At 47.7% G+C, this 21291-nt stretch overlaps 1 protein-coding gene across 6 annotated transcripts in view; it reads left to right on the forward strand.

Annotated features, from left to right (window-relative positions):
* The window catches only part of SFMBT2 (Scm like with four mbt domains 2), a 211252-nt gene extending 191156 nt beyond the window's left edge, over positions 1–20096 (forward strand). For 5 of the 6 annotated variants that reach the window (XM_059892640.1, XM_059892639.1, XM_005214128.5 and 2 more), the window contains 5 exons: positions 9048–9223; positions 10343–10509; positions 10840–11103; positions 11949–12077; positions 15413–20096. In XM_059892640.1, coding sequence (XP_059748623.1) covers positions 9048–9223; positions 10343–10509; positions 10840–11103; positions 11949–12077; positions 15413–15553 — 877 coding nt within the window. In that variant the 3' untranslated portion in view covers positions 15554–20096. The remainder of the gene's footprint in view (positions 1–9047; positions 9224–10342; positions 10510–10839; positions 11104–11948; positions 12078–15412) is intronic. The other variant, NM_001205956.3, reaches the window with a different exon arrangement.
* Positions 20097–21291: the final 1195 nt, after the last annotated feature.

The raw sequence follows: 21291 nt of genomic DNA on the forward strand, positions 1-21291 counted from the left end.
ATATAGTTGGTTACTAACTTTATTTGGAAACAGGCTAATTGGAAAGGTGCTAATTTGCTTTGCTTTGAGTTTCTGGAACTCAAACTGAGCACACTCGTGGCTTCCTATGTGAGAACTCAGTTCCTGAGGAGATGGATAGAAAAAGACCCATTTCTCAAAAATAGCTTGATGTTTAATAATTGCTTTGATGATTTCAGAAGGCTTTTAATATTCACTTAATTCTTTTCCAATGGAATACATTTTCACTGGTCCACTTAGGATATCACAGTATCCTAAGATTGCATTTTGCTGTAACATTTGGAAAATGATGCTGTTTTAAACAGTAAACTACTTTTCAATGGCTAGAGCATACCTAAGTCCTCTTTTCGAGAAAATAGTGAAAATTGAAGAATTCTGAATAATTTCTATGACCAACAGTGTTTTCTTCTGGAGTTAATGTACACGAGGACTGAGTGCAGGTGTGGTGAAATCTGAAGTTATTTTGCATTCATTGTGAGTTATCCACTCAACCTTTCCTTGTGTCTTTTTTGAGCATCTCTATAATTTTAGATACAGTAAAAGTCATCTAAGGTCCAATGATACTTTGCAAAATCACAGAAGTTAAAGGGAACATATAATACATGTAAATAAGGAGAGTATTGAGCTGTTGGAAGCATCATGTCGATAAAGGGTGACACCGTATTCATCCTTCCCTTCTTTTCCAAGGAATATTTACATGAGCTTTACCTATAGCCCCCCCAAAACAAAACATGTTTTTTTTCCGAATCTGATAATCTTTATTTTTCTACTATATTTAAGTTGGTGGTCCTTAGCATTGGAGAAGGAAATGGCAACCCACTCCAGTGTTCTTGCCTGGAGAATCCCAGGGACGGGGGAGCCTGGTGGGCTGCCATCTATGGGGTCTCACAGAGTCGGACATGACTGAAGCAACTTAGCAGCAGCAGCAGCAGCAGCCACAGTAAAACGTTTTCTTCCAAGGTCAGTTCCTACTGGTAGTGGTGGCAGGTAACAAGTATTTACACAGAAAACCCTTCTTATTTCTAGTTTTAAAATTTTTCTGTAAAATTCAATACCTCTAAAATATACATAAGGATATTGAAATAGTAAAAGTACAGCAATCTTAAATTCCATTAAGATCTCCCCACCTCCATAAGCAAGCCAGAAACTCGCTCCAAATTCCCAAAATGACAGGGCAAGTTTATTTTGCACTGTTTGCACTCATTTTCACGTTCCCAAGTCGATCAGAGCTTTTATGAAACCAGCCTGACACAATCAAACAGACACAGTGTGCCCCAGCCTTGCTGCCTTGTAAAGGCAGCGTATTACCGGTTACATCAAACATGACAGCATGTGCCTTAGCAGAATCTTACATAGCAGCTTGTAATGAGAAAATGTGCGTCTGAAGTGGGTTTCAAGCGTCTGAATCAGAGTAGCATCTCAAAGGAGCTACTAATGATGGCAGATTTATAGTCAGCAGGAACACCCCTTATATTATGTGTTGATTCACCCCTTTCCTTCTGATGTGAAACGACAACTTTTTTAGATCTTGATAACATTGATGTTTTCCTCGGTGCGAATGGGAGGAAAGTTGACTTCTTCCCATTTTGCTGAAAGGCTGAAATGCTTTCTGTCATGAATAAATTAACTCAGCAAGGGGGAGAGCTGCTTTAATGCATTTACTTGTCTTGGCTGCGGTCCTCAAATTATAACATCACAGTGAGTGTTCTCAGGAAGAAATAATATGAGCTCTTCATCTGTAGGTTTTTGCACATGTTGGCACTTAACATCTGGGGGTTCTGATTGGTTTTTTCCTCTCTGTAAAGACCTGTTAAGAAGGTGGGGGTGGCACTGACAAGGGGGTGGTTGTTCAGTCCCAAGTCATGTCCGACTCTATGTGACCCCGTGGACGGCAGCACGCCTGGCTCCCCTGCCCTTCACTATCTCCCAGAGTTTGCTCAGATTCATGTTTGTTGAAACAGTGATGCAATCTTTAACCTCTTCCACCGTCTTCTCCTTTTAGTGTGAGTCTTTCCTAGCATTATGGTCTTTTCCAGTGAGTCGTCAATATCAAGTGGCCAAAGTATTGGAGCTTCAGCATCAGTCCTTCCAATGAATATTCAGGGTTGATTTCCTTTGGGATGGACTGGTTGGATCTCCTTGCAGTCCAAGGGACTCTCAAGAGTCTTCTCCAGCACCACAGTTCGAAAGCATCAATTCTTTGGCACTCAGCCTTTTTTATGGTCCAGCTCTCATATCTATACATGACTGCTGAGAACCCCATGGACAGTATTGACAAGATTGGACCCATAAATAGAAGAAAAATAAACACTGTCATCTGTTATTTTCCCCCAGCAATTTTTGCCTTTTTATCCAACAACTGGTGGGCTGCGGTCCATGGGGTCACAAAAGGTCTGACACAACTGAAGCGACTTAGCATGCCTGCATATCTTTTATACCAGAACAGATTATTGAACTATTTGAAGACTGTATGAGTCTATCATATAATGAGTCTACAACGTGGATTGAAAGGCAAAACCAGGATAGCTCTGTGGAAAAGGGAACAAGGGATACTAATGTAGCTCACTTCAGCAATTCTAGATGAGAAAGTTGCTTGTTTCTGATGGATTGACATTACTAAATCAACCTACATTATTTTGAATATTAGGATAAAGAATTTAGGTTATGCTTGGCTATACCTTAGGAAGATTTGAAAGAATTCCTATCCTCTGCATTTAGAGACATTTACATATGTTTTCCAAAGTGTGTATAGAATCTTCCTGAGGGGGAAAAAAGCCAGCTAGCTCTGTGTGAATGACTTTTGTGACAATCTTTATAAAAGCTGGGTGGAGTTTTAATAGATTGTCCCAGTCTTTTGTTACAGTTATGCAGAATACTTAAAGAGGAAATATCCTGATGTAATTTTTGAGTGAATTATATTTCTTAATCACTTAGGCAGAAACAAGGGGATAAAATCAGATAAAAGTCAAATCTTTACCCTTAGGTGAGTCATGTTCAGCTCTATGGCAGTGATGTTTTGGTTCATTTTTTCACAAGCAATGACTAATTTTGCATGTGTTCTCATTTATTTTACTTTTTTAGGGGCATTTATTCACGCCCATACTTTGTGAATGATAAGATGTAATACTTGGCTATCAAGGAGAATTATTTGAAAAAGGATTCTCTGAGAGATTTTTCACTGAAAAAGATTTTGTCTGTTCATGTTAATTTTTACTTTGCTCAGATTTGAGAAATCTGCTCTCCTGAAAATGTATGCTGTAAACATTATGATAAGCAAGCAGGTGAGCCAGTTTCTAAAGAGAAGGCAGAATTTTTGGTGTGTCATAAATTCATCACGATTGGGCACAGCATTTCTGGGTCACATAGACCAGTTGAGGGTCTTCTGAATCAGAATTGTCTTTTGTAAAATAAATACACACCCCGTTTATCACACAGAGTTCCCATAACTTGAAATACAGGAATCAAGAAAGAAGAGAGACATTTCTGAGGAGTTGAGTATCTTAAGACTGAAAGCCAGCATTGTACTTTCTAGACCTGAGTTCTAGAGTAAGAAGACATGACCAAGGAAGTACAAGCTTTGTTTTGAAAGAAATTGGGACCATCCCTTACTGTTTACTTCTAATGAGAAGAGTGGTTTTCTCATCGCTTGCCAGGCATCCTCATTTTCTTCAGTCATCATCTTGTTTTCCCTTTTAATTCTTCCTTAAATATTTCAGAATGTAAATTCAGCTTGACAGACTGGAACCTTACTCTCTGTTGTCATATTTCTGTCACAAGTTAAATCTTGCATCACACATTTTTTTTTTTTTTAAAGGCCCAATTTGGGTCATTTTGTAGATGAATGATAGTTAGACCACGTTGAAGTCATTCTCCTTGAACTAGCTTTGGTGTTTTCATTCTGTATTTCTTTTTGGCTCAAGGCCCATTTTGATTTTCTCAACTCTTAACTGAAAGAGAAGAGACTGTTTTCTCCAAAACTCTTGTTCCTCTATCTTTGTGTGTCTTTCTCCGACTCGCCACATGCACTCACAGGTCAGTTCAGTTGCTCAGTCATCTCTGACTCTTTGAGACCCAACGGACTGCAGCACGCCAGGCCTCCCTGTCCATCACCAACTCCCAGAGCTTACTCAAACTCATGTCCATTGAGTCAGTGATGCCATCTGACCATCTCATCCTCTGTCGTCCCCTTCTCCTCCCACCTTGAATTTTTCCCAGAATCAGGGTCTTTTCAAATGAGTCAGTTCTTCACATCAGGTGGTTAAAGTATTGGAGCTTCAGCTTCAGCATCAGGACTGATTTCCTTTAGGATGTACTGGTTAGATCTCCTTGCAGTCCAAGGGACTCTCAAGAGTCTTCTCCAACACCACAGTTCAAAAAGCATCAATTCTTCGGTGCTCAGCTTTCTTTATAGTCCAAGTCTCACACCCATACGTGACTACTGGAAAAGCCATAGCTTTGACTAGACAGATCTTTGTCAGCAAAGTTATATCTCTGCTTTTTAATATGCTGTCTAGGTTGGTCATAGCTTTTCTTCCAAGGAGCAAGCATCTTTTAATTTCATGGCTGCAGTCACCATTTGCAGTGATTTTGGAGCCCAAGAAAATAAAGTCTGTCACTGTTTCTACTGTTTCCCCATCTATTTGCCATGAAATGATGGGACTGGATGCCATGATATTTATTTTTTGAATGTTGAGTTTTAAACCAGCTTTTTCACTCTCTTCTTTCACTTTCATTAAGAGGATCTTTAGTTCTTCGCTTTCTGCCATAAGAGTGGTGTCATCTGCGTATCTGAGGTTATTGATATTTCTCCCGGCGATCTTGATTCCAGCTTGTGCTTCATTCAGCCTGGCATTTTGCATAGTGTACTCTGCTGCTGCTAAGTCACCTCAGTTGTGTCCGACTCTGTGCGACCCCATAGACGGCAGCCCACCAGGCTCCCCCGTCCCTAGGATTCTCTAGGCGAGAACACTGGAGTGGGTTGCTATTTCCTTCTCCAATGCATGAGAGTGAAAAGTCAAAGTGAAGTCTCTCAGTTGTGTCCGACTCTTAGCGACCCTATGGACTGCAGCCCACTAGGATCCTCCATCCATGGGATTTTCCAGGCAAGAGTACTGGAGTGGGGTGCCATTGCCTTCTCCGATGGTGTACTCTGCATATAAGTTAAATAAGCAGGGTTACAATATACAGTCTTGATGTACTCCTTTTCCAATTTGGAACCAGTCTGTTGTTCCGTGCCCAGTTCTAACTGTTGCTACATCACCTGCATACAGATTTCTCAGGAGGCAGGTCAGGTGGTCTGGTATTCCCATTTCTTGAAGAATTTTCCACAGTTTGTTGTGATCCACATAGTCAAAGGCTTTGGTGTAGTCAATAAAGCAGAAATAGATGTTTTTCTGGAATTCTTTTGCTTTTTCGATGATCCAGTGGATGTTGGCAATTTGATCTCTGGTTCCTCTGCCTTTTCTAAATCCAGCTTGAACATCTGGAAGTTCTTGGTTCGTGTACTGCTGAAGCCTGGCTTGGAGAATTTTGAGCATTATTTTGCACTCACATGGATGTAAATCTTTAGTTGGTGGGAAGTTACTGGAAGGGTACACACTTCCTTATTGATGTTGGGCGGGGAGAAACCTCTTCATTTGCTCTCTTAGGTTCAGTGCCTGGGAGCCCGTAATCTAAACTGACAGAAGATAGCAAAATCGAAAACCATTTCTATGCTGGTAGGATGGGTGCACACACAAGGGTGCGCTCTGCTGACGTTTGGAGCTTACACCTGAGTCAGACATGACCTAGTAGGGGGAACGGAATGGGAAGCAAAGGCCCCTAGGGGAAGAACAGATAGGTGTCTTTGGGAAATACAAATGGGTTTTTAAGGGAAGACCTGGGAAATAAGAAAGTTCAGGATAGTTTATGCAGGCAGGAGTGGTCTTTCTTCTTCAAGGCCATGGAACTTCTCCAGGAGGAGATTTATAGTAGGTTTACCCCTGGGATTTATGCCCCAGAGAGGGGATTTATGATGATCCTTGTTTCTCAGAAGTTTCTGCTTTGAGTTCGATAACGGAATCTCCGAGAAAGCTTCTTTCTGCATCTTTTGAACGGTGAGCCGTCTTCCTCCTCAGATAGCCTCTGTGCACTGTGGGGTCTGCGTGGGTCCCCACACGGCCGTCAGGGAGCTGGTCCCTCCGAGGTCCTCTTCCTTCCTGTCCTGTTTCACAGTGTGCGTCTGACTCCCATGTCAGCGGCCTGACTCCCATGTCAGCTCAGCACCCACCCCCACCCAGTGGATCCCTTTCTCACACTGGATTTCTCTAGAACCATGGTAATGCAGCTGCGCTGTGGGAGGAAGAGGAAGAAGTCTTGAGAAAGCAGAAATGTCACCAGCGCTCCTCTCTGAGGACCATCTGACCCGAGACTCTGCTCTCCCCCCAGTGTCTTCCTGTGGCTCCCTCCTCTCCCGTCTGTTTCATTATCCTTGGACCTCATCACTTCCCCTCTGAGACCTTTTCCTCGTTCCCTTCTTCCTTCCAGGAATGTTATTTGTGTCTGCTGCGGCCTGGCTGACGGTCTCATTCAACATTTCCCCATTTTTCTTCAGAGAACTTGTCGTATGTGCTTCAGAAACCTTATCTTCAGGTTTACAGCAGCCTTGCTAGGCACTGAATAAACTCCCAAGGGGAAGTGTTGTCCCTCTGGACTCACACTGTGGGATAAAGTGAGAGGCTTTTGAGCTGCGGCCACATGCCCTTCCTAAAGAAGAATGTCACTGGCACACAGTTGTTGAGCCTTCAGAAGGACAGGAAGGAAAAAACAAGTTGACGTAAACTCAAAAGCAGCTTATCTATCCCATTTCTTAGTGAACCAGATCTAGGTTTTGAACACGAGATATCTAATTCACAAACTGCAGCAGTGACGATTTCATGTTATACTTTCCTTTGTAAAATTGCCCGTGGTCCCTGCCGTGTTGTGAGGCTGACTGTTGGAGACACCTCCTCCTCTAGCCCAACTGAAGACGGTTCAACTTGATTTTTCAGCTTTACGATGTTGTGAAAGAGACACGCGTTCAGCTGAAACCATACTTGGACATGAGACTGTTGATCTTCCCCCGGCTTCTGTGCTGCCCTGCCCTCTGGGGTCGTGGGTGGAGGCCATGGCCCCCCGTCAGCCACGAGACCACGAGGGTGAACAACCCGAACTCTTCCAACTGTCCTGGACACAGACAGCCCTTCTGTTTTTCACTTCTGTTGTCAGTTAATTACACATGATATTCAACACTTTATCATGAAATAGGCTTTACGTCAGATGGTCTTACCCATCCATAGGCTAATGTAAGTTTCCTGAGCACATTTACGATGGGCAGGTGAAGCTGTGAGGTTTGGTGCATTAGATGTACTATTAATGCATTGCATTTTCAATGTAGGCTATTTTCAACATAAAATGGGTTTACTGGGATATAACCTCCTATCAGAGGCTTCCCAGGTAGCCTGAGTGGTACAAAGAATCTACTTGCACTGCAGGAGTTCTTGGTTTGATCCCTGGGTCGGAAAGATCCCCTGGAGAAGGGAATGGATCCCCACTCCAGTATTCTTGCCTGGAGAAGTCCCATGGACAGAGGAGCCTGGTGGGCTACAGTCCATGAGGTTGTAAAGAGTCAGACACAACTGAACTACTAATACTAGCGGTAAAGAACCCACCTGCCAGTGCAGGAGACTGAAGAGACACGGGAAGATCCTGAATTGGGAAGATCCCCTGGAGAAGGACATGGCAACCCACTCCAGTATTTTTGCCTGGGGAATCCCATGGACAGAGGAGCCTGGTGGGCTGCAGTCCATGGAATCACAGAGAGTCAGACACGACCGAGGGGCTGAACACAGTCCCCATCGTAAGTCAAGGAAGATCTGTACACAAGTGTGTAAAAGAGCAGTTGGGCCCTGCTAATGTGGAAACCGACAAGGCCGGCCTTCCCTGGTGGTTCTTTCTCTCTCGGGCAGTTTTTCCTAAAACTAACACAAGTGTTCTCAGCCAGTTACCACTCCGTGCATCTTTCCTGGAAAATCAATTATTCCTCAGGATTTCCTCTTAACAATTAGGGGGCATCAAACTCATCCCCATCAAGGGCAGAGTTTAATAGGCCCAGTTGTTTTAATGGGTCGTCATTTCAGTGGACTCTTAAGTTTAGTGAGATGTGAATTAAATGAAGACCTGGGATCTGTTGCCAACTGAGAAATTTGTAATCGTTTTGTACCAATGATAGTTTTAAAAACTGTATTGAAAGGTGACTCAAACCTCTTTCCAAGAACTTACCTTTTCAGCCAGGGTGATTTACAGCATTGTTAATCCTAAGCATTTGAATGAGGGCTGCAGGACCTATTTTTAAGACAGGAAGCTACCCAACCTGCTTTTCAGAAGATCTGGCTTCTAGTTTTGCATTGGCGATTTTATGCGGTTTTTCTGGGGCAGGAGAAAGTTTTTTTCTCAAGTCTTGAGCCATGAATGACACTGTTTGGATTCCATAAGCATTCTGGAGGCGTGTTCAGTTACGTATACCCTGGTGAGAGTGGGCTTCCCTTGTGGTTCAGACTGTAAAGAATCTGCCTGCAATGCAGGAGACCCGGGTTCGATCCCTGGGTCAGGAAGATCTCCTGGAGAAGGGAATGGCTCCCCACTGTAGGATTCTTGGCCTGGAGAATCCCATGGACAGAGGAGCCTGGTGGGCTGCAGAGTCAGACATGACTGAGTGACTTTGACTTCACTCACTAGTGAGAATGCACCGAGTGGAAGCCTTTTTTTCGGGATCCCGGATTCTCTCTGGGTGTCAGTGACCATGCATGTGGTCACCATGAACGTTGGCTACGGCATTGGGCATTTCTTAAAAACGGTTCTATGAGCTCATAAGGAACAATGAAAGCAGATGGAAGAGAAACCACACACAACCCACCCTGTTGTTAGTGAATGCGCTGCTTAGGAGTCCACTGTGTGGAAGAGATCTGAGCAAGCCCGTGGTCTCTTCATCACCTTTCCTTCTCTGTTTCCAGGTACAGAGGCAAAACGTACCGGGCTGTGGCCAAGATTGTCCGCACCTCCGACCAAGTAGCGGACTTCTGCCGCCGGGTGTGTGCCAAGCTCGAGTGCTGTCCAAATTTGTTCAGTCCTGTGCTGGTTTCTGAAAACTGCCCGGAGAACTGCTCTATTCACACCAAAACCAAATACAGTAAGTGGCAAAGCGAAAGGGACAGCAACCTGGGTCTGCATTGTAGGGTGATGTAGTTGGTGGGCTGTGTTTCTTTTTTTTCCAGACCTTTCAAATAGCTTTTCATAGGAATAGTTGCAGGAGAATTCTTTAAGGTTTGTTTGGTAGATACTCGTGTGTTTCTCTCCTGGTGTAAGGAATGGGAGGGGGTATCTCTGGTTCTTTGGGGACCACAGTCCTGGACGAGCTGCACCATGGTTCTCTTTGGGTATCAGACACGAATGTATAAGTGTTTGTTCACTTACCCCGGGGGGTTTCTCGACAGTTTTTATAAATGCCATCTTCATGGACCTATTGGGAGGTACTGGAAATCGACAGTTTTGGTTGGTCGTTTTGCATCCGAGGAAGTTGCAGTCTGGAGGCTGGTGACTTTCCTCTGCGGTACAGCAGCATGGAGATGTGTGGACCCCCATCTGTCACCTGCGTGCGTTTGTTGTTTTCTTTCTGATGCCTCCAGCCGTTAGATAAAGCTTCCTTTGGTGCATTGGGTTCTTTTATGAGAGCTCCATACGGAACAGTTGAAGCTTCAGTTAATTGAGGAAGTGTTCTGGATGGTGATCATAATTGGAAACTGGATTGCAGTTGGTTTTAATTAGTTGATTAGACATTCAACTTATAAAATACATCGATACATATTATTGAAATTTGGTGAGAAATTTTCTAAGTAGCACTCTAAGGGGGTAACACAGACATATAGCTCTGCTGTTGAATTCAGAAGTAAGGAAGAGTGTCCACTGAATGAGTAAAGAATAACAGGTAAGGAATACTGTTTGAAAAGGAAAAAGATGCCCCATTAATTTGGCCTGTGTGTTCACCACCAGTTCTGAGAGGCCCCACTCCTGCCCTTGATACCTGTGAACACAAGGGCATTGAGACAGGGTTCCTCCCTGTGAGCCGTTTTGTCAGAATTGCTCCCTGAGATGTGAATGGGATGTGAAGCTTCATCTCAAATGTTTCTATCTCTTTTTCGCTTCCCCCTCCCTCTCCTTTCATTTTCCATCTCCCCTCCCTGCCTCTTCCTCCACATATGCCCCAGATGTAACCTTTTAACAACGATTTTAACCATCTCTCTTCCTGTAGCTTATTACTACGGGAAGAGAAGGAAGATCAGCAAGCCCCCAATTGGGGAAAGCCGCGTTGAGAGCGGACACCCTAAACCGGCCAGACGCAGGAAGCGACGAAAATCCATGTTTGTTCAGAAGAAGCGGAGGTCGTCCGCCGTGGACTTGGCCGCAGGCTCTGGAGAGGTACATCTGGCTCGGACGCTGCTGACCGTCGATAGGGAAGCAGGGCCACAGCTTCACTGCTGATGCCGAGGCAGTAGTTTGATGCTGAGTGGTGGGGATCATGAGCCAGTACCCTGTCTTACTTGTAGAACAGACTTAACACTGCAGCGTCTCTGGCAGACAGAGGTGCTACTGGGGCCCTGGGTGGGACCCCGGGGTCCGTCTCTTGGGCCTTCTTGGATAAACCTCTCCAGGAGGGCAGCACAGGTACCAGGCAGGAGAGGGTCCGGGAGGAGTTGCAGGCCCCCTCCTGCCTTCTCTGCCGATTCAGCGCACCTCCCATCCCCCTAGGAGAGTGAAGAGGAGGATGCAGACGCCATGGACGATGACTCTGGGAGTGAGGAGACCGGCTCTGAGATCCGTGATGACCAGACAGACACGTCCTCGGCCGAGGTGCCCTCCACTCGGCCCCGGAGGGCCGTGACCCTGCGGAGCAGCGTGGAGGCCGAGCGCCGGGCCCCTGTGGAGAGGACACGCAGGGCCCGGAGGGCGCCGGCCACCCCCCAGGCCGAAGGAGCCCCCCAGAGCCCGGCTGCCAGCCAGGAGGCAGCAGAGGTGAAGCGTGGGTCACATGGAGTGGCTTGTCTGGGGTCCCCAGTGGGGATAGCTCCGGGTGCACTTGGGCCCCTAGTTTAAGATAAATCTCTAGCAGCTGCTCCCACTGAGTTCCTGAATCGGGCCCAGAAATCCTGGTGACTCCGCATCCAATGAAGGGGGCAGTGAGCCTCAGGATGGGGTTCTGGGGAAGACTTTAAAGCCACAGGGACTTCTGTCAAGGGAACAGAGAGCAAGTCCTCACGGTTCCATTAAACCCTGGGCTTTCCCTCCTTAGGAGACCTTAGGATGCTATAAAATGTGTAATCAGGCCGTCAGCTCTCCCCTGAACCCACGTGTTACAGTCAGCTGGCAGGTCGCCGGCACCAGCATCACACACATCCACGGGGGCAGAGCAGCCTCTCGGACCATTACCGGCTCCTGCCACTTCTTTTCCATCAGGGATGGAGCCAGTGACGAGCTGGCCTCAGACCTCCTGAGCATGGGAGTCACTGTCACCATCGCCATGGCTTCTTCTCCTTTTTTTAATTACCTCTAAAGTGAACTCTAGGAGTTGGTGATGGACAGGGAGGCCTGGCGTGCTGCGATTCATGGGGTCACAAAGAGTTGGACACTACTGAGCGACTGAACTGAACTGAAAGACGCACAAGCCTTAGGAGCAAAGTCACAGCCCAGACGAGTTGCTTAGCGCCTCCCTGGACACTGGCTGTATCTGTGTCTGCCCGGGTGCCCAGTGAGGAGGCCGCGTGCGGTCCAGGAAGTCCGGATGCAGCCCGCTGGGTTCAGAGAGTGTCCCACCATCTGGGAAGCAATGAAAAGACCTCTCGCTTCCCTTCTGTCTGCAGGATGTGAAGCAGGAGGAGGAGGAAAGGTTGGTTTTGGAGAGCAACCCGCTGGAGTGGTCGGTGACGGATGTGGTGAGGTTCATCAAGCTGACGGACTGCGCGCCTCTGGCCAAAATATTTCAGGAGCAGGTACGGGCTTCTGTCCTGGGTCTTCTGTGTCAGCTGGCTTGGAGTCAGCCACACCAGGGGGGAAGGGCATCACTGGGGGCAGGAGAGCAGGAAGCTCAGGCTCCACACATGTTCCCACCAGCACCCCGTGGGGGCTCTGACATCTGATGGAGATGACATCTCGGGTTTCCCTTGGGCGTTCTCGGATACCCTTTGGTGGGGGAGAGGGGGCGCTGCGGGGGTGGTCTTAGGCGGCCTGGCCAGGCTGGTGGTCAGTGCTCCCGGCTTTGCCTTTGCTGGTGGGTTGGGGATGCTCTGTCCCCCAGTCGAACAGTTGTCATCTGAGAGGCTTCTGTCTTCCCAGCTCCACCTACCAGGAGAGAGAGCAGAGGCTTTGGTTGGGTCGCTTCATTGGTGCCCGTTGGCACTTCTGGGCTGCCCGCTTGTTGAGTAGTAAAGTCATAGGACATGAGTTTGAGCAAACTCCAGGAGATGGTGGAGGACAGGGAAGCCTGCTGTGCTGCAGTCCACGGGGTCGCAGAGAGTTGGACACGACTGAGTGAACAGCAAGGATGATAAAGTCACAGGAGGGCAGCAGACAAACAGAAGCCTGAAGCTCTGGCCACCGTGTTACATCTGGGGTCCCACGTCCCTGGCTGGTCTTCCTCTCCGCCCTCCCGAGACTTCCTGTGTTTGTCTTATTTGTCACCCCCAGGGCTTTCAGGAAAAATAGAGAAAAGTCTACTTGATCTTCCCAGAGGCAGAAGCCCTCAGGCCACTGCGTTTTACTGAACACTGCTTTCCTCAGTGTCCTTCAGCAGTGTTGATTCCTTTCCTAAATATCTGGTAGTAAGCAAGGAAGTGAAAACAAAGCTGATTTGAGGAAAAGGCTAAAATATTGCTTATCCTGAGTCGTCCTTCATTAGACTTCAATCCCTGTTTATAGTAAAATGTCAGAAAGTTTCATGCCTTCCCAAGTTAAGACGTCTAAAACATTCCTGACCCTTGGCCACTCTTAGGATCAACAAGGCGCATCTTCGCACGTCACTGAGAGACTTGGCCCTGTGTCCCTATTTATTTCTCTTATAGAGAGAAAAATAGGTAGAATTCAGTTGATTGCAGCCTTACTTCTATTTAACTTCTACGTTAGGCCATTTCCTCTGTCACAGTAGAAGGCTGTTGTTCGTGGGGCTGCCTGAGGTCTGTGGGCACTTACGGGTGTTTTGTTCAGTCAGACCTTCAATTACTAATTTGTTCTTTCATCTTTGAGCCCAAATGCCACAGCTCTGATTTGATGAGGCCTCCAGGGGGTCACTTCAGGTGTCGGATGAGTTTTAGGTGAACAAGGAGAAGCTGGGGCTTTAACCTCTGTGAGAATTCACAGCACATGGAATCACAGCCACACGCCTTCCCTCCCCTGATTCTGAGCGGTAAATTCAGAGACTGTCATCATCACCAGGAGCTTTTACAAAAATTACAAGTTTCCTGTTACCAAAATATTTGCTTTTTAATTCTGAAATGTTATAGCAGCTGCTTAAAAAACCTACTCTGTAATTTCATGCTGCAAACATGTACATTATATAGGAAACTGCCACACATCTATAAAAACACAAAACTCGTAAAATTTTGCCACTCACCTTTTGTGAATCAGAGCCATGCAGTAAGCAAACTGCCCAAATTCCTTCTCCATTTCTGCTCACCCTCCAGATTCTTTCTTTATCATTTGCTTTCCCCATCTTGGGACTTTCATGTTCACCGTGGCCAGTTCTGCCCATTCGTTCTTGGCGCGTGTTCAGTGAGCCCGTTACGCGCCAGCGGGAACTGCTCTGGGTGCTGAGGGTAGAGCAGGGGCAGCAAGGACCCCGCGCCCTGCCTGGCTCGCTGCTTTGACAGACAGTTCAGCACGAGGCAGTCCCTGGCCCCCCAGCATCTCCGGCTCTGGGGACCTTTGTCATCTGTGCCCTGGGTGGCTCCTTGCACAGGTGTGTCTGTTCCCAGGCTGCAGGAGAAAGCCCGTCTCACTCGTTTTGTGTTTCTTGTAACTTCTCTGGGGGCCGACATACAACTAGTTCTATATATATTTTGTCTGAATCTTAGCCACCTCATGGACTGTAGACCACGAGGCTCCTCTGTCCACGGCGGTTCTCCAGGCAAGAATACTGGAGTGAGTTGCCATGCCCTCCTCCAGGGGATCTTCCCGACCCAGGGATCGAACCCAGGTCTCCTGCATTGCAGGAGGATTCTTTTACCAGCAGAGCTACCAGGGAAGCCAAAAGGCTTATAGCCCCTCCCCCAAAATTAATTTATGAATTTAGGGTATTTTTTTTTTTGCTTTAGAGGTTTACAGAACAGCTAAATAAGCCATCAGTTTAAGAACAAACGCTGCCTTTGTGAAACTCCCTGACCCCTGCTGAGGTGCCTGCCTGCATCAGTGCTGGGGCTCCTGGCAGCCCCGGGGTGCCTGCTTCTCCAGCTGGCAGGAGCCCAGGGTGTCTGCTCCTGCCCACCACAACCTCTGTCGTTACCTCGGGCCTGCAGGCTCTCGGACCCTCACCCATTTCCTCTGAATGTGAAGGCTGGGTGCCCTGGAAGGGGTTACAATGACACTCAGTAACCCAAACAACATCCAGATAAATAAACGCAGTCCTTACAGGAAGCAAGCTGGTCAAGAGGCAGAGCTGCCTGATGGGGGTGGCCCTAAAGCCTCAGGCTGAGCCTCCTTGCTCTTCTTTCTACAGTGACTATGCTTCACCCATCATTGAGTGAAACTCTCCATTGTGGGGCCCTGTGTATGGATGTAGAAAGCTAAATAAGACAGGCCTCAGGCCTCATTCTGGGTGACGCAGGTTACAGATGTGAGGGTGTGTGTGCGCACACGTGTCCAAGTGCGTGTGTGCTCTTGCGGAGGATCGCGTTGTGGTTAAGGTCATCTCTCCCCGCCTGGTGGGAACTGTCAGGGCTGGTCTCCTGTTGGTAGAGACCCCTTTCCAAGGCCCCGAGAGTCACAGCAGAGCAGCGGGGGGACACCACAGCCCAAGAAGGGCTGGACCTGGGTCGGGGGGCCTTGCCCACCACAGCCCCAAGGGCTGGACCCTGGGACAGCCCAGTCCAGCCCTCCGTCCCTTCCAGTCCAGGATGGTGAATCTCACCAGTGTTCTCTTAGCAGAAAGGTTTTCTCAACAAGGGGTTAGGCAGCCATCAAGCCAAATCACCATCTTGGCCAGCGCTCACCAGGTTCGGAGGGGACGAGAGCACCCGTCCTGCCCTGGGCTGGGAATGAAGCCCGCCGTGGCCCAGGCACCCCATTGAGTCCTGTCTCGTCTGTCTCAGCTCTAACCCACTCTCTCTCCCTGCAGGACATCGATGGGCAGGCGCTGCTGTTGCTGACACTCCCCACGGTGCAGGAGTGCATGGAGCTGAAGCTGGGTCCCGCCATCAAGCTCTGCCACCAGATTGAGCGGGTCAAGGTGGCCTTCTACGCCCAGTACGCCAACTGACCCCGCCCGCTCCCAGGCTGCCCGCCGGCCCGGCGAATGCCGCGTCTTGGGTCTCAGGAGGTTTCCCGGACTGGAACTTCCGTTTTCAAACCCAGATGTGTGTGATGGTGCGTCCGACAGGTGTCCACACGAGGGCCTCCTCCGCCCACCAGCCTGCTCGACGTTTCCGTGTTTGCAGAGCACCCGAGCCCACAGCAGTGGCCCTGCAGGGTGTGAGTTACTGCTCACACCCCACGGGTGTGGACCTGCATCTCTACAGACCACACCCTGTCTTTCTCCCGCCCCAAACCAGGCAGCTTCCCAAGCCAAGGCCCATGCTTCAGAAACCCAGGCGCAGGTGATGTCTTTTCCGCCGTGAGCCGGGAGGAGGTCTCCGGTGACTCCACTGTCGTATCCCCAAGTGCCTCCATAGGTGCTGCTTTCAGGTCGCCGTGCGCGGCTGTCGCCACCACATGTTTGGTCTGGTGGCGGCTCATTTCTCACGCGCGGCTCTGGGCGATGTTTTGGATGACAGCGGAACAGGGACTCCGCCTGTTGGGCAGTGAAGGAAGAAGGAGCATGTCACGGTGGGGCGGTGGGTGTCCAGGGAGCCTTCAGGGAGGAGGCATGCTTGCCATCCTATATGGAACCTTCAAGGTCCCCCACGTTCTGAATAACTGTGACCACACGGGAGAGGGGCATCTTGCCTTGTGCATTGAAGGCAGAGCTTCGTTCCGGAGAGCAAGGCCGGGGGAAACGGGGGCAAGCTGCTGACACACCGGCTCCTCCCCTGAGAGGGATCACTGCCCCAGGTCTCCCCGGGAGGTCCCCTCTGAGCCCCAGCTTGGTCACCCCCGCAGAGGCATGCGTGCCCCTGGGTCAGCCAGGGACTGACCCCGTCATCTGGGCTGATGTTGAATCACCCTGGACCTCCTTCCGGTAAAGCAACAGGTGTGAACTCTTATGATATGGCGGGGACATGGGTCCCCTTGTCCCCAGCCTGCTCCTCCTGTCAGATGAGAGTCTGGATTGGCCAGAATGAGACAAAGAGAGTGACCGTGTAATGCCTGCAGCCCACCCTGCCTCTGGTTTACTTAGGATGTCCCTTGGCAGTTTTCATTAAGTGGGTCTCGTCGTTTATAGAAAGATCATGACTCCAGGAGCCAGCTGGTCTCTGGAACCAGGCACTTGTCCACATGCACCCTGCAAGGAGCTGTTATATTTTTTTCAGTCCCAAACGGACCATTGTCTTCTGTGCTGGTTGTTGCTCAAATGCCTTTTTAAACTTGTGTGCGGAAGCTCAGCCTCCACGTTGCCCAGGAGAAGCGGGGGTGCACAGCCTTCTCTTCCTTTATTACCTTGACCTTTTCTCTTTGATGAGAGTGTCAACAGTTCCAGGAATAACGTCCTGGGTGGGCTGATGAGCTGCTTACATTTCTGCAACATCATGAAGGCCTGGCATCCTGTCAGATCTTGAGAGTCTCAATCACGGAGGCTAAACTTTTGTTGTCATCTGTCACCATTACTGATGAAAAGGGGAAACACGCATTTAGTGGTTGAGGCTGTCGTCTCCCCCATGACTGAGCCTAAGGCAGGTTTAAACATTTGGTGGTGGACTTGCCTGGGCACCTCAGCCGGGAGCCCCATCTTCTCGGCCCACGAACACGGGCAGTTCCATGGGGAGTCAGGCCTGGCCTGTGGTTTGATTTTTTTTCTCTGAGCTCAAGTTTCCACCCCTTCTCTGTTCTTCACCTCTTGTCTCCTCAGCCGTGGGGCTTTTGTCCAGCTCTGTCGGCCGCTTGAGAAGGGCCTCCTTGTAAGGTCTTGGGTGTTTTCCTGCCTCGGACACGCTTGTGATCCTCACTGTGGCCTTTTCTAGCTGAGCTCTTCCCATTGCACATGGGGTGCAAATGAAGGAGGGGACACTCTTTCAAATGAGTGTCACCTTCTCGTGCCCTCCCTGAACGGCACTGGGGTGGGTTGCTCTAGAGTAAGGTGCTCTCTGGTGCCCGTGGCAGGGGTAAGCCCTGGAGCCCACCCAGAGGCCTCCCACCTGGCAGCCGAGGAAGACACCCTGCTGGCACTGGGGATGCGGCCTCTTCCCGAGGGGCCAGGTGCGCAGAGCCTGCCTCGTCCTCGGTCTCTTTGAGAGCTCAGTGCTGTCAACCCGCGTGCCTGGTGAGGTGCTGGCTGTGCCAGGCCAGGGCAGGTTCAGCTGCAGCTTGGGGCCATCGGGGCACTCTCAGCCCGCCCTGCTAGGAGCCGGAAGACTCTTCAGGGTCAAGAAGATGTTTTTTTGGTTCTGAGTGCTGCCCACGCCCCCTCCGGCTCGATTCTCTGGGAAGTCCCTGCTGGCTCTTTGCCCCTTCAAGTCAGCAGGACTTGAGCTTCAGAGTGTCACGTGGCGTTCATGTCTCTGTAGGGTTCACCGCTCACCAGCTTCCGTCTCAGAGAAACGGCCAGTTTTCGAGGGACGTTTGCCTGTTGTGACTGTGTCATTACTGTGTTTTTGTCCCTCGTGGCGGGAAGAGTTCATCTCACATCTGTAGCTGCCAGCGCACCACGGCCCCTAGGATAAACGCTTGTTGGTTGAAGTGCTCCACAGCGATGCCCCCACCCCTCCTCATCCCCAGATGCTGCCGTCTCCCCGCGGTCTCCCAGAAGACGCTCTGGGACCAGAGTCCTCTCCTGTGTGCGCCACACTGCTTGGTCCCGTCAGGAACCGCCTGAGATGAGACGCTCCAGTCTGTGCAGTGTACCACCTCATCTCGAAGGCTGAGAGTCCATCACTCAGTCCCACCCTAAAGCTAAGGACGCTTCCGTCAACCTCTGACCTCTTGACTGTTTGTGTCCTGTGTTAGGAAAATCTCTTATCCACAAAAATGTAAACCTAGAAAGAGTAAGGAAGGCATGACCCCCATTTACAGAAGAACTCATTTTTTGCTTACCAAAAAAAAAGCAAAAACCCAGTTTCCTTCACCACAAAGTTGCATAGTATGGAGAAATCCGTCACTTATAAAATTAGGTTCATTTGATCAAAGTTTGACTCACAGTTTGCGCTGTACAGCTGTTAGGTTGCTTTGCTTTATTTGATCATATTTGAACCATGATTGCCTGTGTTTGATCTGTCTCTCAATGAATTAGAATGACTCAGACCTTTCACACTGGCCCCTCTGGCCCACACGACAGTCTCTGGAAGATTGGTTTTGATCAGCCTTTGAAGGTTGGTCTCAGTTTCCTTAATTTGTGTCAGAGAATCTGGAGTGTTGTTATCAGGCGAGTTCTGAGACTTGCTTTTTATCTCAAACCAAATGTCCCTCTCTAAGGGCGTCTCTCCCTTCATTTTGGAAGCATTAGAAGTTTCATACTTCTTTTGTCAAACACCCATTTGTGTTTATTTCTGTAGATAAAACTGTAGAAACAGTTGCGTTAAATAGTCTTTGTGGCTTGAGCACCACTGTTGCTCTCTTGGTGAATCTGGGCTCCAAGTCCTGCTCTATCCTTTGTCTTTAGAAAACTGAGACCAAAGGTACAGTTTTTTGAAGGGAAAAATAGTAAATTTTCAGGTATCTAGTTTTTAAGGAAAAAACAGTTGTTAGGGAGACATACATACGGTTTATGAAATAACTAAGTAGCAAGAGAAGCTCCATTGGCAACGATTACAGTGTCGTGATTCTCTTTCTTCCCTCTCTTGTTCTTTTCCGTTTAAGACTTCTCTGGAAATTGCTTTACTCCTTCCAGCTGGGTTGAGTTTTCACATTGGGCATTTATGTTGGGCAATTCTCATAGCTTTTATCACTAGGGTTGATTTGAGGATCCTGAACCCAAGGCAACAGTATCCATCTGTGCTATTTTTGACCCACTGAATTCACCTAAAAATTCTTAAGTGCTGACACGGTGCTGCCTTGGGTTTTGGTTAAGAAAAGCGTCTCTGATTTAGAGGGTCGGTAATAACACAGTCTCTTGAGCGGCAGACTTTCTGTCTTACTGGTTTTATTTTAAAAATGGCTAGGATTGGGTACCAGTGAGGACCAGTAGGTCAATAGCTGCATCGCCAGACAGATCGGGTGCTTCATGTGGACCCGATGTGTTGAAGAAAAAGTTCTAATCGGCATTTGCTGAAAATCACTTTACAGTGGGAGATTGAAAACAAAAAATGTTTTAAATGACAGAAAAAAAAAAGATCATCTCATTTGTTGTTCGGAATGGGAGCCTGCATGAGGTCTAGAAGCATAAACTACCCCTAGTCGTGACCGTCGAAAGCTGTTTTACTGCTCTGCATTCCGGTTTGAATAGTTTGTATTGGAACTTGATTCATATCTTGTGTCTGTTTTGGTGCATAGAAGAGAAAAGTTGGTGGTGTTTTTACTTTTGAAATTTGCAGGACAAAAGGGCATGTCATTGATTTGCTGTAAGATTATATTCTGTATATATGTTTTCATGTAAATAAATGAAAATCTATATCAGAGTTATATTTTAATTTTTATTCTAAATGAAAAAAAAAACCCCTTTTTACTTGAAAAAATTGTAAGCCACATTGTTAATAAAGTAAGAATAAATTCTATGGTTTTGTTTGTGTCTTTATCTGGAAAGTTACTAAATATTATTTTTAAGGTTTGAGTTAAGATTATCTCATGTTCTATTTCCCACCATGCACTGAAGCAAATGTTTATAGGGTTTTAGTAACCGTGGCTCTCAAAATCCTACTTTTCAAGGTCACCTGCTTGTTCTGGATATTTTTACTCAGGAACTTGTGTTAATTCTTTTTATTAAAACATTATATCCTCACACGATCGTCTCCAGCCTTCCCATTTTCCACTGTTCCGGTTATTTTATGATCACCTCGTGCGTTAGTAGGAACGCTGCTTTATGACCATGAGAGTGATAAGTAAGCAGCTAGGTTTAAATTTTTCACTGCCCTTCAGTGACACAAATAGGTACAAGCATCCAGATTGGAAGAAGAAGAGATTTTTGCACAGATCCTGGGGTCTGTGTCTCCAGGTTAGAATGTCCCTTCTCCTCCCCTACCACTGCCTGGGCAGCATCACTGAGGGATACATAAGGTGAGGGGACGAGAGACCTTTAGGGAACGGAGGTGGGGGAGTGCCGAGCAATTTCTGCTTCCGACCACAAACTGTCTCCAGCATCTTGTTGTTTAATTGCTTAGTCATGTCCGACTCTTTGCAACCCCACGAACTGCAGCATGCAAGGCTTCCCTGTCCTTCGTTATCTCCCGGAGTTTGTTCAGACTCATGTCTTTGATGTACTCCTTTCCCAATTTTGAATCAGTCCATTGTTCCATGTCCAGTTCTAACTGTTCAGCATCTTTGCTTTACATGTATTCTTTTAGCCTGCTGGCAATCAAGTTCTGCATATAGAATTTTTTTTATTTTGCTTTTAATTATGGGAGCTTTTGCTCTTAGTAAAGATTTAATAGCATATGGTTCATTTTCCCAAAATGCTAGCAGCATCTAGGTCAGGATTATATGGCTGAGTACAAACAATTGCATTTCTATTTGTGATTTAGATGTTTGATGACAAGCTTACAGATCAAATATATAATAAGGGAAGCCAAACACTTTTCCAGATGTCTAAACTGAATGAATTAATGCAAAAAAAAAATGTGCATTTTCCTCCATTTTGCCACCAAAAGCCTACTTCTAATTCATCACCATGTCACACTGCTGTTCACAACTCCCAGTCTGCTAGAAGCTGTTTTCCCTTTGAACTGGTTTTTGGTGCTGCTACTATTTTATTCC

The sequence above is a fragment of the Bos taurus genome, chromosome 13, assembly GCF_002263795.3.
Source record: "Bos taurus isolate L1 Dominette 01449 registration number 42190680 breed Hereford chromosome 13, ARS-UCD2.0, whole genome shotgun sequence".
NCBI lineage: Eukaryota > Metazoa > Chordata > Mammalia > Artiodactyla > Bovidae > Bos > Bos taurus.